Here is a 17,977-nt window from a genome sequence, read left to right on the forward strand (position 1 = left end):
TTCCAGTCCAGGGCTAAACAGTTCAAGATGTGCTCAGGTGATGCCTGGTTTTGTTGGCATTTAGGGCAAAGAGGAAAGATTTTTTGATTTGCAGAAAATGTGAGACTTTTTAGGTGTCCACTGGCCAGTCGGGATAAGCAGGTGTTGGTTTGCCTATCACCAGGGAGAGATAGAGTCCTGGTCTTTCTGCTTTATACCAGTAGTGAATAGGTGGAAGCAGCCACTTTTGTTTGTTCTGGGCCTTTTGCCTTGCAAAAAGTTCAAGGTATGTAAGCTCTGAGGTGGAGGGAACTGGATGGTCTAGTCCCTTCTTTGCAAGAGTGTCAGGTTATTATCGTAAATAGATTCATTAAAATAATTTTGGAAGGACATAAATTACAACTATTATTTAAAAATCAAGATTTAAAATTACATAAGATTAAGATATTTTTACTTCTTACTGCTCAAATATTAATGAATTTACTAAAAAGAAAGCCTAAGATATCGAAGAAATGCGCAAATAAACGAATTATTTTACAAACTTAAATGATATAAATTCAAAAATAAAAACCATATATAAAGCAACGCAAACTAAAATTGTGATTGTGTGTGCATTATTATAGAAATGAAGAGAAAACTATAGAAATGTGGTCATATTGAAATAACATTGACAGAGCAATCGGAAATAAACACTCAAAAATTATTTAAAAATTAAAGAACCTTTTAACAATGAAATAACTACAGCTTCATAAAAACCGAAAGTAAATAAAACCAAACCATAAACTAAATAAAAACCAAATCTCAATATCTTCAACAACAACAAAAATTAAGGACTCACTCATTTTATATGTCATAAATTCTTTCTTGAACATTAACTGCACATCATTTATTTTAGTATTTATGTACTCAATTCTATAAACTTAATAAAATATTTTCTTTAATAAATTCGAAAATTTTGTACAGTAGGAAATTAAATAAAAACTAATGATTTAACTTTAAGGTTTTTGTTTTTCAGAAAAATGAACTTGACTATTTTTTTAACAGTTGCATTAAAATGCCTTTCAGCTACTAGTTATTATTGCCATTCAGCTGATATTTAATAATGATTTGTCAGATTTCTTTTTAAATTAAAAAACAAATTCAGTTTGATGAATAAATAATACTTTTTTTCTGGTAAATAAATAAATAAAAAAAAATTCTACCTCAGTCACTCACCTTTAAATTAGAATTTTTTTTTTATGATTGAAATATAGTTCATTCATTTACGCTATACATTAGTATTTAGATGGTTCAAAATCCGGATGATATTAACAGATTCCTGCAGTATTTAAAATAGTAGTGAAATAATAATTAAGGTAAAAAATTATTGCNCTTTTTTTCTGGTAAATAAATAAATAAATAAAAATTCTACCTCAATCACTCACCTTAAAATTAGATTTTTTATGATTGAAATATAGTTCACTCATTTACGCTATATATTAGTATTTAGATGGTTCAAAATCCGGATGATATTAACAGATTCCTGCAGTATTTAAAATAGTAGTGAAATAATAATTAAGGTAAAAAATTATTGCTTTATTTCCCGATCACTTATTTACAAGATTGAAAGCGAAACGTAAAATAGGAAAAGCTAGTTTTCGGGAAGAGTTAAATCTATTCTTTTTTTCCAAACGATTCAGCAATATCGGATACTTCATTGGAAACTCGTATTTTTATGTATATGCTGTAGATTAATCAATAAATTTTTTGATTTGTCCACACTAGCCTTATGACACAAAGAGGAAAACATGCTCCGCTTTGTAAAAAATATTTTCTAGTGATAAAGGAATTTAAGATATTTTTAGTTTAGTATTTTTTATTTTAAGTCATTTTCCCACCACTGCTTATCGAAAATTCAAACTATCAAATAAAATGTAGCTTTATGACTGTGATCTCGAAGTGACACTTTTTAAGAGTAAGCATAATTATTAATTATCCATATTCTACTATTTAATTCTCTACCAATTTATTTATAAACGTCGTTGAACAGCCGACCCAATTTTGAGTTTACGACTACCAATGTTCAACTCTGTAGCTTTGTAGTTTTGAACTTAATCGAAAAGACAATCGAACTCCTGGATCAAATATTGGGAAAAATTTGCCTTCATAGATGACTTTTTGGTAGAACTAGCCCGCATTTGCGTTACAGGGAGAGGTAGACCACGAAAATCTTTCACAGTTAGCCTGACAGCAAGGGAACTCTAACCCATAATCCGTCTACCACTGAGGATATAGTACGTCAGCACTGTGGTCGGTGCGAGCCGGGTGCGGAGTTCGTATCGACCCACCATTGCTGGGATTCAAACTCAAGTGATCTATTCCCTGAGCCACTACGGCTCTACGATAGCATAATCAACGAGATAATAAATAAAAAAACGAATTTAGTTTCTGCCACTTTTTTTATATTTCCATTTGCCTGTGGCATCCCTGCACGCGCTTAAAAACTTAAGAAGGGGTAGGAACTTAATTTACTTATAGTTACATAATTATTCGATCGTAACTACCACGTGACTTACATTGCAAAACATATATATTTAAAGTGAAAATATTATTTGCATTCACTTTTTATAGTAATCTAAAAATAAAATATGCTAGGAAATATCTTTTTATAGATTTTTGCTTCCTATTAGTCATCACCTTTTACAGTTTTAGGCCCTGCATGGAGCTAATGTGGAGAAAACAATATTAAAAAAATAACTTTTGCTTCATTCAAAATGATTATTCAAATTTTAATTATTTTTTCTTTGATGTGCCCTACCTCCGAGTTTATATAACCGCTCTTCTGAATCACTCTGCTGATATTATTTTAAACACAATTTTATGGACTATTATAAGCTAATGAAATAAATTATAAGTTTTTAATATTTATAATAGAATATATACATATATAATAAATAAAAATATTTCGTTCTTTAGTAAGTTGATTTATTTATAAACACACAGTAAATTATAAAAAGAATGGAAATTTTTAATAGATGAGACAACCTATGTTCCCTTATGACGAGCAATGCAAAAATAAATATAAAACGAGTTTGTTTATAAGCAATTCTCCAATATTTCCATGATTTTATAACTCGGTTTTCATATAATATCAATAAAAATTCATGTCTTTAAAAGAAGTGAAGCTTATTTTTGTAGGTAATGAACATTATTTCTAGATTTAAGTGCGTTTCTCTTTAAGATTAGTAAATAAATACAATGAATTATAAATAGTTATCGAATAAAGTTATTGTTAGTTAAGGGAAGTTATAGAATAAAAGCGATGTTGTGAATACTATATAAAGGCACATGAATGTTTATGCGAGAAAAAATATACAAATAGAGAATTGTTATCTGAAACAGAGCTTAAAAGAACATGCATAAGTTAAATATCGTTACGCTAGTGAAGAAAAATTTACGCAGTTCAGTAACTACACGGCTGAGGTAAGATTTCTGATTTCTTAAGAATTGTAGGAATAGCTATTTAATAAACATTTCTTTTATTTAACTTTCAAAAAATATATCTGGAGAATATTAGAGTAAAGTGATTTTTGGTAAATTTTTACGACACTTATCCAATGAACAAAATTCCTTAAATAAAATACAATTAATGAGTTCAGCAATTTAAAAAAAAACTATTTTCTGAGTCGTTCAAACTATTTACTATTTCTCGATTAGTTCAGATAAAATAGGCATATGTAAGTAAATATGCGCATACAGTGCACAAAATAAAAAACGGAACACATGAATACATTTTAATCTTATATCGAATTGTTACGTTTTACATTGCATTTTTTGAATGAATCGTCATTCTCTTTAAATACTAAAGAAAATTTCTGCAGATGATATTTTAAGTCACGAAAAACATGAAAACTTACTATCTGTGAAAGTACAGAGCTTTTTACGAAAGATTCGAATTTTTGAACGCCAAAATAGTGGCTTAGAGAGGGTCCCAATAGTTAGTTAGGAGAGAAATCGATAGTTTGACCTTTTTAAAGTTAATTTCACTTTTAATACCTAACAAAAAATGCGCAGAATTATTAACATAGTTGAATTTCAAGCAATGAAATAATTTTTAACAATTATTTATTGTTTTTTTATTTATTATTTAGTTTAAAATATACGTATATACAGTTAAGAAAATACGTTGTAAAGAATCATGCTTTTAAAGGAGAATTACATTCCTTTCTAAGCCACTGTTAGAGACAAGTAGACGTCATTTTATAAAACTTAAGAAATAACTTTATTTTTAAACTAAAAGAAATGGGAATACATTTGTGCTTGATCAAAGCCAAAATTAAACTGAACTTTATCGTTGGCGATCGACAAAAGCGTGCCAAGACGCAGCATTAGCGCTTACATTCTGCCCCAGTTAAAATGTACAAAATTTCAATTAAGAAGTTACGCAAAAAATAAACATAGTTATTTTTAAATGTACAGTGAACCAAAAAACGGACTACCCTGAATAGCTGTTGATCTAATGATCGGATCTTCACGTTCTAGAACTCCACCTAAAGGGCTCGAGGGGGTGACCTCAAACAGGTTAATTAATTAATGCAGACGATATTTAAAATTACGAAATCAGACACTAAACTTACTTTCTCTGAATAAACATACCTTTTTTTCAAGGGATTTTTATTTTTGACCCTCAAAATATAGTGGGTTGTCGCAATCTGGGAAATATGGTCCCCATAGTTCGGTCAGGAGAGCTCAACGAAGTTTGGACCCTCTAATGTTAATTTTATTTTTTGCGTACTTCGCCATATTTTGAGAACTTTTTAAGTGAATTGAAAAATCTTTTGCATACAATTATAAAATTCGTTTATCCAAAGAAAATTCCATGCAAAAAAAAAATTTGGTAAATGTTTGCTATTATTTTATTTAATAACAATCATAAAGTTTTTAAATCGTAAGTTACATAAATTTTTACATAATTTTAAAGGGCAAAATACAAAACTTGAGCGTAATCGGTTGAATAGTTCTTGAGGAATCGAATTTTAAATATACGACTTTCTTTACATTCACATTAATAACATCGTAAAAATCTTCATGGACAAGTAGAGCTGCGGCTGGAAAGTTGTCACCTTCATCCACCGCAATTTGTTTCAGCTGTCAGAAAAGGAGCCCTCGTAACAGTGCAAAGTCTATAAACTTTAACAGCTTCAGATTTCCTCAATATTCTTCGCACGTGTTGCTCATCATATTGAAATCATACGGAACATTTTTTAATGCTCGCAGTATTGTCTACTGTGTGTTTCCTAAATCTGCTCAGAATGGGGCGTAAACAAGTCATATTGAATGATGCCATCATTAATCTGTATTGAGTTCAACAACTGCGCGATTGTGTACTGGCTTCAAGCACAACTCTAAGTTTCAACATTTTTACGAATATAAGTTTTTTGTTGGTTTTGGAACATCAATCACCGATTATCAAACATCGAGTAATTTTCTACGCTGCTTAAAAAAGAGAATCAAACAATTTGGAAGCAATTAAAACAATCCTTCCACAATTGACTCAGTTTATTTTTGCTTTTTCTATTTCACTCATTGGCAAAATGGGTGTTGTTTCGGGTTTGATGGCGTGCGCACCTTATTTGGACGCCATCACACTTTTCAATTGTGTTCAAGAGTAATAGTAAACAGTGCGCATGCGTCGACATTGTGTGCGTTGCTGTGGTGACCGCTGCTGTTTGATAATTTTCTTTAGAATTCCTTTTTTCTCTTTTAGTTTTGTTATGTATTAAATTGGTGAGTTTATTTCTTTTTCTTTTCAATAGCAGGCATTTTTTGTTGTATTTGCATAATAATAATTTAAAGTATTTTTATATTCCTTTTATTATTAACTTATAATAACTGCCTTGATGGTAATTTCAATATAAATATGAATACTAAGAAGGAAAAGTATGCTGTGCGTATATAGGCAGGATTTGAAAACCATGCCGACGACAGACATCAATTGAGACAGTTTTTGCAACCCATGATTCGAAATGTTGTGGAATTTATCGGAGTCTATCCAGAAAAAAAAGCATTTGACCAATGTGTAACCAGTTATGGTAACAAAGCGATCGCAATTTTTTTCTTTTTTAAAATTTTTTTTATTTATTTATTTAATTTTTATTTATTTATTTATTTTTTATTATTTATTTTTATTTTTTTAATTTTTTTAAAAAAAGTGCATATTTGTAACATGCCTCCTTTTAGCATTGACCGCTTCAATTATCTTAGTAATAAATAAAATACAGATTTTTCAATGATATTTTTGTCATGTTTTAAATATTCCTTTTTAGAAACATTTCCGATCAACCCGAGAGGAGTGCTCCCCGATACAGCCTACGATACATGCGTGAACAAGACATTCCCCAAGTAAAGGAATTGAGAAGAGTTAACGGATTTTACGATGCAGCTTCGTGCTACAAAATCCTCCTGAAAATTGATCCAAAGTGCTTTATGGTAGCAGAAGATGAAAAGGGTAAACTACCACAGTTATGTATTAATTTTCAGNACCCATGATTCGAAATGTTGTGGAATTTATCGGAGTCTATCCAGAAAAAAAAGCATTTGACCAATGTGTAACCAGTTGTCGTAACAAAGCGATCGCAATTTTTTCCTTTTTTTTAGAATTTTTTTTTTATTATTTATTGTTATTTATTTATTTAATTTTTATTTATTTATTTATTGTTATTTATTTATTTAATTTTTATTTATTTATTTATTATTATTTATTTATTTATTTAAAAAAAGTGCATATTTGTAACATGTCTCCTTTTAGCATTGACCGCTTCAATTATCTTAGTAATAAATAAAATACAGACTTTTCAATGATGTTTTTGTCATGTTTTAAATATTCCTTTTTAGAAACATTTCCAATCAACCCGAGAGGAGTGCTCCCCGATACAGACTACGATACATGCGTGAACAAGACATTCCCCAAGTAAAGGAATTGAGAAGAGTTAACGGATTTTACGATGCAGCTTCGTGCTACAAAATCCTCCTGAAAATTGATCCAAAGTGCTTTATGGTAGCAGAAGATGAAAAGGGTAAACTACCACAGTTATGTATTAATTTTCAGTCAATTAACAAAAAATCAAGACATCGCAGACCAATATTTGAGTTGTAAATAAGTATTTAAATTTCTTTTATTGTTTTTAATTTGTTTCATAATATTAGCTGGTGGCTGGGTCGCGTGTTACTGAATTTCCCTTTTTAGATCTAGAACTGTAAATGGCTGAGGATGAATGACGTCACGGAGCGAAAACCTATCAGCGAATGTTTTTTTCCCTCGGTTTTTGAATTTCGTCGCTGAGCGCGTGGTTAGTTAGCAAGTTTTTTTCAGCTCGAGGTTGATCTAACGCCCTTAATGGATTCATAATTCCGATAAATACTCCATTTTTTATTATAAATTTTGAATTTTAATAATTTTTTTTTAATTGGCTAAAAATTAGTATAAAAACACTACGGGTTTAATTAAAATTCGACCCAAAGCGCTGTTTGATAACAGAAAACAAAAATGGCAAATTTGTACAGGCTTCAATGAAAAATTTTGCAAAGTATTTTGTGATAGCAAAAGTTGTAAATGGTAAACTATCACTGATTCAGTGCTAAACTTTCACGGGTTAAATTAGAAATTGATCAGAAGCGCTATTTGATAGCAGAAAATGAAGGAAGTAAATCATCGAGAATCGATACAAAGTATTTTATGGTAGCATAAGTTGAAAACTGTAAACTATTACAGATTCGATTGTTTGAATTGATAAGTTTTATAGTGGCAAAAGACGAATATTAAACTAGAATAAGCTTAATGGAAAATCAATACAAAGTATTTTATGGTAAATTAATGCTGCTTTATTCTGTCCTAAGTGGGAAAAACTAGCAAAATCTAAAAAATGGTAAACTTTCATGGGTTTAATTAAAAATCAATCCAAAGTGGTTAGTTGTAGCAAAAGCTGAAATTTGTAAACTATCATGAGCTTGATAAAAATCGATTAAAATTGCTTTATTGTCTCAGAACCAGAACACTGCTAATTATCATTGATTTAATGAAATGAATGGGTTCGGGAAATGAAATTCTTAATTTTCGAACACATACTCTCGGAATTTTTATCAATTGAACCCTACAGAAGAGCAAATGGTGGCTCTCCGAACCCCTTTCATGCAAATACGAGAACTGGGGGTTGATCATCAGTTAGGGATAAAAGAATCCATTGTCGACGTACTCAATAACTTGCACAAGACCGTAGACTGTCTTCCACGCAATATAAATGATACATTCACTATTCATGAAAAATCAAAAAAAAAGCCTAGCTTTCAAATCATATTTCATGTATGAACTTGTGAATCCGTAACGGGTGTATGATGCAGCTTTCAATCTCCTACAAATACCATTGTACCCATCTGAAAATTTTAATATTGATCTCGATTGGTTGTTCAATGTTTATTCAGTCATCAAAAGAATTAACACAGAATGCGTCTGAGCTGCATTCAAATATATCTGTGAAATTGTGTACCGAGCAGTTCAGGATTAAGAGTTAAAGATATCCAAGATGAAAACACAATAAACTTGCTTTTCCAAAAAAAATTAGACAACGAACATTTTTTCAATGGGTAACCTGCGATCGCCTTGCTGTGATCTCTATTTTTTTTAATCTTAAAACTGTAAAAGAGAAACTTAAAGAATTTTTTTTATGAAAGGTAAAAGTCTTGTATCTTCTAACATGCCTAAAAATGTACTTACGAATACACTGCTTATTAAATAAAATACAAATAAATTCTATAAAATTTAGTATTTTTCTTTAATTTTAAATATTACACTTGCATATAGTATCACATTTTATTTCCCTTTTATAATCTTGGCAGCATATTTGTTGTTTTTATTGAAATCATACATACAATTCAAATCAAGTTATTTCATATACTTAAGAAAGTCTTACGTATTTCTTTTTTGTTTAGTTGTGAAAGCAACGTTTAATATTTCAAATCATAATAATTGTATTTACTGATTATTTAAAAGCACTACAAACCTGTTTTCGCCAAAGATTATTGAAGCACAAAAAGTTTAAGCAGCAGACTAAACCAAGAAACTTAACAGAACAATTTCACTTGCTCATTTAATTTATTTTTCTCATTTACGAATGTATATGCAGATGCTGCAATATCATAAAGATTTCCTGAAGCGTAGGATACAAATTTATGCATTTTATCTAGAAGCCCTGACAATTACTCCAAAACTGTCCAAAAATAAGAGATCGATCGTTCTGCAGGCAGCAGGAAGGGAACTAAAGAGTTAGAATTTGACATGCAAGAAAGAGTGATTTTTGTTTAGGATTTTAATACGAGCTTTTAAAAAAAGAACAAAAATCCTGTTTATTTGAAAGCCAGGGCCCACTCTAAGCATTCAGAGCCTCGGCAAATGCGATAAAATCGTAAATTTGGTGAAAGTGTTGGCGAATTATTTTTTCCACAAGAAAGAAAAATGTATATTAAACTGAATCCTCAAAATTACATGGGAAAATTTTCGTTAGATGCTCCGCATAACCAAGTAGAATTGGGTCAAATAATATAAGCCTGAAACAAACTACCGTAAAAAATTAATCATTTAAAAAATTTTAAAATTTGCATTTGGCGAACACTTTCAAAATTGGCCCATACTTTTGATGTTTGACTAATTTACTGGCTATTAATTTGAAATCCTTAGCGCGGTTCCTGAAAGCTCCTTACCTACCTTTTCTTGCACAATTTCTCCATTTTTGTTCCATTTTGTTTTGCTGCGCAAATACTATAAGATTTAGGAACCTAAAATTACGATGTTGAGTAGAAAAGTGTTCCCAATTTACGATGGAGTGGGGGAAAAAATGAGATTCGATTGTTCCCTTGCAATTATCAAATGTTACTCTTGTATTAAACAAAAAATACTATGTTTGTCAATCTACTGCCTACTGAAATGCAACCATAGAGTTGAAAATTTGATGAGTTTTCATCCAAGTTCCATATTTCTTAGTAAAATTTGCATTTTCTGCCTTTATTTAAATTTTGGGCTTAACAGATTATTTTGCTTCTGTGATTTATTGATTAAATTTATTTTTGAATTAAAAAGTACACGTGTATTTTATAGGAAAGATCATTTCAACTATATGCCTTAAGAAAATTACAAATGACACCTATTTCGCTTGTTTCCATGTAACGCATGAAAATTACAGATTGCAGGGCATCGCACGCCAGGTAAGATTTCAAACAATCCAAATGTGTAATACTAAATTTGTTAACTATAGTTCAGTAAAATTAGACTTTTTCATCCGAAAAGTTAATACCCAAGATTTTTTGTATATAGAAAACTTTGTAATTGTTGTTGTTGCCGCATGCTATCAAGGCAAAGGGGAGGCTCTTCTTATTGTTTTCTAGTGGCGTCGTCTATAGCCAAAAATTCGACTTCTGCCACGAACATACGTCATAACCCGTTTATAAGGCGGATCCATTCCCCATCCCTTCATTCATCCACAGATCGTAATTTTAAACTAAACCAGAGAATGATCAATCGTTAATTCAGTCCCCCTGAAGTTGATTTGCTAAAGGAACATGGATGACTTTGTGACCCGACTGATTTAACATGCACCAGTCACCATTTACTACACTTCGGTCGGTAGGGATCGAACTCACGACCCCTTAGACGTGGGCCCAGCACCCTACCAGACAGGCTATCCCGTCCCATAGAACACTTAGTTACGTTATTATAAATGAAACCTGAAAATTCTCTCTATGCGTCCCTTTTTTTTTGAGAGAAATGGGGGAATTTGATGGAGAGAATTAAATTACTTCTATTGAATTGATTAATTAATTGAACTGATACATTGATTCCTATGTACCTTTTTATGCTGAATTTGATGAGAGCAACGTTTGGACAAATAGTTTAGAAGTTATAAGCGATTTGTGAACAAAAAGCACAAATTTGTACCTGAACTTTTTTATGCCTTTGATAATACTATCTAAACAAGTGAGACATTGTTTCCGATGTAATTTTTTTACTCAGATCAAATGCGATTATACGCATGTCAATAAACACACATAGTTCAAAAGATGAAAGAGATGTTATGTGTTAAAAGTACTTACTTTGACGCGTACTTATGTGTTCACCTTACATTGCTGTTCATAGATCTATGAACATGTCAGGTTTATTTTCCGAAATAATGTTTCAGCATTGATACTGTTTCAACAATAAGACAAAACAAGAATCGGTAAGAAAATTTGTTAGGTAGTTGCAAGAGTTTTGTGTACAAAAAGTACAATTACACACTTGCACTTATTTACGCATTTCAATACAAACAAGTAAGATATTTCTGCCATGTATTTTTACTGCAAACGAAATATAATCAAACACGAAAGGGTTAAGTAACAAAATCAAAAGGGTTAAGATTTCAAAAATTGAAACCAATTGTTTATAAATTTTTTTTTGTTTGTAAAAATATACAATTTCTGAATTGCAATCATGAAGAAAGCACTTATAAAGTCAAAACTACTAATCCCAGCAACTCAAGTTTTACCTCATTTAATTTAGAATAAAAAATTTCATCGGAAAGTGCACTTAACATGTTCAGATAGGCCTAAGATACCAAAGTAAAATATGTTCTAAATTAAGTCAAATACAATACTAAGTAACATCAAAATTTATTTAATGCAGAAACATGCAAGTTTCGAATTTTTTGTTATATCGAATCCTATATAGTCTCCTTTATATAGTTTGATTCCACGTAATAAAATACATAGGAAACAATGTCTCATTTACGTAGATAGTAGCATCAGATGCGTAAATAGGCACAGGTACAAATTTGTACTTTTCGTACATAATACTGTTCTAAACGAAAAATCCGATTGTCTCATTTAATTCAACGCTGAAAAAATAGGAAACAATAATTGTTTAGAAATTCTCCCCCCCCCCAAATCACCCCCTTTCTCTTAAGAAAGAGGGGAAAGAGAAAGGAGATGAATTTTAAGTACCATTTACAATAACATAATAAAAATTTTAGTTAGAAAACATCTTGGATATTCAGTTTTCCGAAGAAACGCGCTTTTGTTTCACACTAATTCCTGGACTAAAATGAAATTTTTTAAATTACTTATCGCGTTTATTGTCGAAATGAATATAAGATGGTTGATAACTTTATGACGACTGCAAAATTTACCCATTTCCACCTACTTTTGGTACATTGTTCACGCGTTTCTCATAAAAGCAATGCGTGTATATTCCGCACAGAACAATCCAGTGGATCCTTAAATGCAAAAACACAAAACAAGCCTGCAAAAGTAATATATATATATATGGGGGGGTGTTTAACATAAAAAGCTTTAAGCTTTAATTAATCTTCTTATGTTATTTCTTTTCTGTAAATCCTTTTCTTAATTTATTATTCTAATCGAAACACTTTCTCACACTTTTAAATTCACACCCTGTCCTTAAATCTATTTTTGGCTCAAGCATGCATTGATTAAAAGTAAGAAATTTTTCCTATTACTCCTTGTAGGAATCGCGCGACTTATTGAATAAACCAATTATAATTACTAAGATTTCCCTTTATCCATAAATCGAAGCATTTTAATGATTTTCTCTGCAAGATTTTCCCTAACATTTAGGCTTAATCACGATGAAACTGTGGCTCTTTCTCTCTCGTCATACATCTCAAAATGATTAAATAAAATAAATTTGTTTGCCCTCGTTCAAATCCTGTGCCTATTTCTTCTGCTCATACGTTCATGACTGCGAACCTTATATTTATATATATATATTTCACACTAATTNGAAAAAAAATTATATATACATAAAATTCTCCATATATAATTATATATATATATATAATTTTAGATTATCAAACACTCATTCGATAGTCATCCCAACTGCAACATCGTTGGAAATTCAGACATTGGACTGTTGAAAAGGAATCTGAAATTGCCTTTTCATCCGCAAAATGATTTTCTTAACATAGAATACGAATATGACACAGTCATTGATTACAATTTACTCTCTTCAGAAGTTCCTCAAAATGTATACCTTCACGAGTATCAAGATTCGTACTTAGGAGCCATCTTGGATTATGACAGGTCAGTGGTGGGCTACGAACGAGAGCAACTCGTCGTCTCCAACTGCCGAGACAAAGACAGTCGATCGTTTGTCGCCACAAAAGGAGGCACCTGTGTCGGCTACGGTACCGCCAAACAAACGATTCAAGGTTGCGCAAAAATTGGACCATTGTATGCAGAAAGTCCTGTCATAGCTGAGGCTATTCTAAAGAACTTGCTTGTGTCGTTCGATGTAAAAAAGGGCTTAGCAGCGCAAACATTTAGCACAAATTTTTACGCCAATGTGATTTTCGGAGCCATTGGAACAACTCGAAAAAATATGTTGCCGAGTTATAGGATGTATTCTAAAAGGAAATTGATGAATGAGACTAAAAACATTTACGCAGTATTTGATGGGGAGTATGAGCCATTCTAAAAAATTTCAAATATCGATACTTAGATTTTCTTTTACAATCTTAGGTATTATCATTATGGAATCATTTTGTGACTGATACCAAGGTTATTGTCATGGCATTCTATTAAATGTGAGATTTTCAGCTCATAGTAAGAATCGTCAGCTTTTTTTTAAAGCATTAATACTGATATCAAATTTGTTATCACAGTATTTGATGGTGAGTAATTTTTTACTAACTGAGGTATAGGACTTCAGCTTTTTTTTTTACTTCTCTTTTTAAATAAAAGAAAATTATGTGTATTTTTATAGGATCATTATTTTGTAACTAATACTAAAGTTTTTTTATGTAGAATTTTATGATGAATTTGATAGCTCTGGTAAATTTGTGATGCTAAATTAAAAGTTCATTAATTTGTGTCGAATACAAAAAAATTTTCTTTGAATTTGAAAAAAAACACGAATCATTTTTATGAATCGTGAATTTACTACTGTGAAGTAACTTTATACTAACTTAATATATTATGAATATTAATTTAAACAATTTATGTGAAACATTTATCTGAAGCAGTATCAGTTGCATTTCTTCTTAATATACCCTAAATAAACTTAATACACGACATAATTTTTCATTAAAAACAGGATTCATACAAACAAGGATTATAGAGGAGTGTTCATCTCTCATAAAAGATTTCAATATAAATTAAATACTTGCCAATAATCGGTGTGACAGTTTTTATTTGGATGATGTTTTTATACGTGTAATAAAAACATCATCTAAATTGCCCGAATTCATTAATTAACTAATTATTTTTCCATTAAAACTATTTGACTCTTTTTCACACTTTTAATTGACTTTTCACAAAAATAAAATCCTCTTGTTTACTAAATATATCTATACAATAGTCATATATATATGACTGAGTGTTCATAAGGGATTGTTCAATTGTATTTATAATGCTATGAAGCTCAGATTATATATCCGACTGATTATTAAATCTCTAAAATCTGTTATCTTCGAATCTATTTCTATTATCTATTTAATGAAAACTAAGGAAATGAAATTATATACAAACTTTATTCATCATGCTCTTCTTAATAACTGCATACGTTTATTACATCGATAAAATAAGTTTTCCATCAAATGCTTGTAGGTATGCTCATATATTATGTAAAATAAAGGCTATTATGTAATAGCCTTATATTATTATATAATAGCAATAATAAAGGCACATATATTGTGTAAAACAAAATATTTGACATAAACAATATGATTTTTTTATCACTGTTTAGTTATAAAGTATAACTAAAGAGATTACAATTGTTTTTTCATCAGTAGCCAGTAGCTTATCTAGCTCTAATACTAATACACTGGTTATCATAAATTAAGGAAAAATCACAAAAATAGCGATAACTCTTTGAAAAGTAAGCCAAACCGTGCAAAATTTGCATATGTTGNAAAGTATAACTAAAGAGATTACAATTATTTTTTCATCAGTAGCTTATCTAGCTCTAATACTAATATTTTAAGTTTTTATGTTGTTGGTGTAAAATTCAAAATTGTTAAATGTTTTAAGCTTTAGATTTTTGGAGGAATCAAAATTGGTTTTTCAAAAGTAGAAATTGTTTGTTGACTGTAAACATCTTGTTTTCTCAGGATTAGTATTCGTTTAAATTTTTTTTTAAAATTACTTAATCTACTAAGTTTTATAAAATGGTGAAAATAAATAGAGTGATATTAATATTTGCCAAGAGAAAAATCTCCAATTCTAAATGATAAAAAAAAAACACTGAAATATTTTATTTAAAATTTATACAGTGAGAAGCTAGTAGATCTTTCAAAAAATCCCACATAAATGTTCTTTGTTTTTAATTAGCAACAATAACACATAAAAATTTACATTAATGCAATAAATCTCAAAAAATTAAATCTAAAATTATAGTATAATAGTGTATTTATACAACTAAACTTCATTGCTTAAGGTGTAAAGTATCTTCAATCCTCACTCAGCTTAAACCTTGTGGAGTTCTGCAAGTGTAAACACCAACCTTATATCTACTTAAAAAAAAGGATTTATAATAATGTATAATTGTATTAAAATAGCATTTCCGTGAAAAGAATATAAAACATAGTTTTTCAGTTTTTGAATAATCAGTCTCTCAGTTTTTTTAATTTAAAATTAAAGTGAAATATTGGTTTGAGTAAAAAGTGTTTGCGTTTTTTTCTACATTTTTCAAAGTCATACATATATACTTAAGGGTTAATCAATGATAAATGTTCCCGTTTGTTCGATGACCTTTTGCCATTGTTTGGTCACAATTCTCGTTCGTAAAAAACCTAACTTTATTTGAGAAAATCTGAACAAGGTGATAATTTACAGCCTCATCTGAATCTAGCGTTATTTCACGCAAGGAATTCTGAAAAGAGCGAAGCAAGTGGAAGTCTGACGACGCAAGGTTAAGTGAGTATGGTGGGTGGTGCAACGCATCCCATCCAAGCATTAATAACTTTTTGCCGGTCGCCAAAGTTGTAAGTGGTCCTGCGTTGCCCCGATGGAACACTACTCTTTTACGATTGACGAGCTCAGGACATTTCTGGACGTATCTAATTGCTTACAGTTCACGTCCGAATTTATTGTTTCGTTCCCTGGTTAGGTTCGAAAAACCCCACACCCATCCAATCCCTCCGCATTGAGAGCAGAACCTTCCACTGATTAAATTCTGGTATAGAAGTCGTTGATGGCGAATCTTCGCCTCAGGACTAAAACCGTTTACGCACCACATTGATGTAAACAATCCCCTTCTCATCACCAATTATTATTTGTTTCAAAAAATAGTTGTTTTCTTTCACGAGCGTATCGTGGATGTTTATTCGTGTCGTCAAATGAACTTCTTCGAATTCACGAGGAACCCGAATTTTGAGCTTGCTTACATTACCCAGCTTCTTTAGATGGACGTGAAGACTTTTTTGACTGATTTTCAATGTCTCTACAATCTCTCGCATCGTGTAAGGTGACTTTGACAGGATCAATGTCATTATTTTGTCCGGTTAAGCCTTCCTGAATGAAGGGCATCTTTCAATCAAAACCACCAGCTCGGAATTTCTTGAATCAGATTTGGCATTGACACACAGATAGCAGAATAACGTTTATTTACACACACCTTTTAATGCAAGCCTAAAAAGGTTTTGTTATGCGATTTACGAGTAAACCTTCCAACCTTAAAACGAGATCTGTGAAAATCTGTGTGTGCTTTAATCTACGCTCATTACCTTAATCCAAAACCTTGGAAAATAACATTCTATATCAAAACCTTAAATCGAGGTTGTCTTAAGGTTTTCAAGCGTGAAAAAAATCCTTGAATAAAGCTAGTCTCAAGGTGAAAATAATCTTAAATCTAGGTAATGATACGGTTTCTTTTCGCAAAGTCTTGTACGCTCAGCTAAAATCCATCATGTAATGAAATTTTAATGGACAAAGCAAATTTGATCCTATCACTAGTGTGACGTCATTTAAAACGTCATTATGGACTTAGTGACCATTTTGCCTAAGTGACAATACTTTTGAAAAAATAATTTTTAATTCTTTTAGGATGAAAGGTTTGAAACTGCAATATTTCTGTTTTATTGAAAAAAGGTTTTTTGTACAAATATTTTCACGACAACAAAAAGAAAATTCAGATTACAAGGTAGCCGTAAGGTTATGCATGCTTTCTGGGACATTTTCCCAGAGCATCGTCATCGTCGCACAATTTTTCCCCAGCTTGACACGCGTTTTTCTTTCGACGGAAGTTAAAAAAGAAAAATCTAACGCCGCAAATGAACACATTGATCTGCCATTTTCAATGCTCTGTCAAATCTCCAAAACTCGATAAAATAGTTCAATTTGTTCTTTACAATAAAGCTTTAACCGTCAGCTATCAATGACGTAAAGACTATTATTGCAAATGCGTCAAGTATTCCAAAAACTGCACTACTGTAATCTGTTATAAAAAACTGACTTTTTACTCAACCCAATAGTTCATTCATATGATTAAAATTCTTCATTTAATATGTATTTTTTATAATTACATTTTATTTTATAACCGGTGTTGAACAGCCGACCCAATTTTGGGCTTACGACTACTAATGTTCAACTCGGTAGACTTGTAAGTTTGAGCCCAATCCAGAAGACAAGGGAGCTCCTGAGTGTATTGAGAAATTTGCTTTCGTGGAAGGTTTTTTGATGGAGCTAACGCGCATTTGCGTTACGCGGAGAGGAATACCACGAGAACCTCCCACGATTAGCCTGATGTTAAGGGGACTCTAACCCATGATCCGCCTACCACTGAGGATATTTCACGTTAGCATCGACTGGGATTCGAACCCGGTTCGCCTCATTGGAAGGCGAACGCTCCATCCCTTGAGCCATAGCAGCTCTATATAATTATATTGGAAAAATAAGTATTTTAATTCTAATTTTAAAATAAAATTCTAGTTTTCAATATCATTGTTTTTGTTGTTGTTTTTTTTTTAAATTCCTGATGTTA

At 30.9% G+C, this 17,977-nt stretch overlaps 1 protein-coding gene across 1 annotated transcript; it reads left to right on the forward strand.

Annotated features, from left to right (window-relative positions):
• Nucleotides 1-3,311: 3,311 nt before the first annotated feature.
• Nucleotides 3,312-14,323, forward strand: LOC107440292 (uncharacterized). The gene is made up of 4 exons (XM_016053175.3): nucleotides 3,312-3,441; nucleotides 6,853-7,034; nucleotides 10,106-10,212; nucleotides 12,845-14,323. The coding sequence occupies exons 1-4, from the start codon at nucleotides 3,374-3,376 to the stop codon at nucleotides 13,472-13,474; spliced, it is 987 nt and encodes a 328-aa protein (XP_015908661.3). The 5' UTR covers nucleotides 3,312-3,373; the 3' UTR covers nucleotides 13,475-14,323.
• The last annotated feature ends 3,654 nt before the right edge of the window (nucleotides 14,324-17,977 follow it).

The sequence above is a fragment of the Parasteatoda tepidariorum genome, chromosome 3 (assembly GCF_043381705.1).
Source record: "Parasteatoda tepidariorum isolate YZ-2023 chromosome 3, CAS_Ptep_4.0, whole genome shotgun sequence".
NCBI lineage: Eukaryota > Metazoa > Arthropoda > Arachnida > Araneae > Theridiidae > Parasteatoda > Parasteatoda tepidariorum.

Excerpts from the sequence above, each read along its gene's own strand:
- LOC107440292 (XM_016053175.3), top strand. The coding sequence starts at position 3,374 with ATGCATAAGTTAAATATCGTTACGCTAGTGAAGAAAAATTTACGCAGT. Across the intron at positions 3,442-6,852 it reads TCAGTAACTACACGGCTGAG|AAACATTTCCAATCAACCCG; the intron begins GTAAGATTTCTG and ends ATTCCTTTTTAG. Across the intron at positions 7,035-10,105 it reads GGTAGCAGAAGATGAAAAGG|GAAAGATCATTTCAACTATA; the intron begins GTAAACTACCAC and ends TGTATTTTATAG.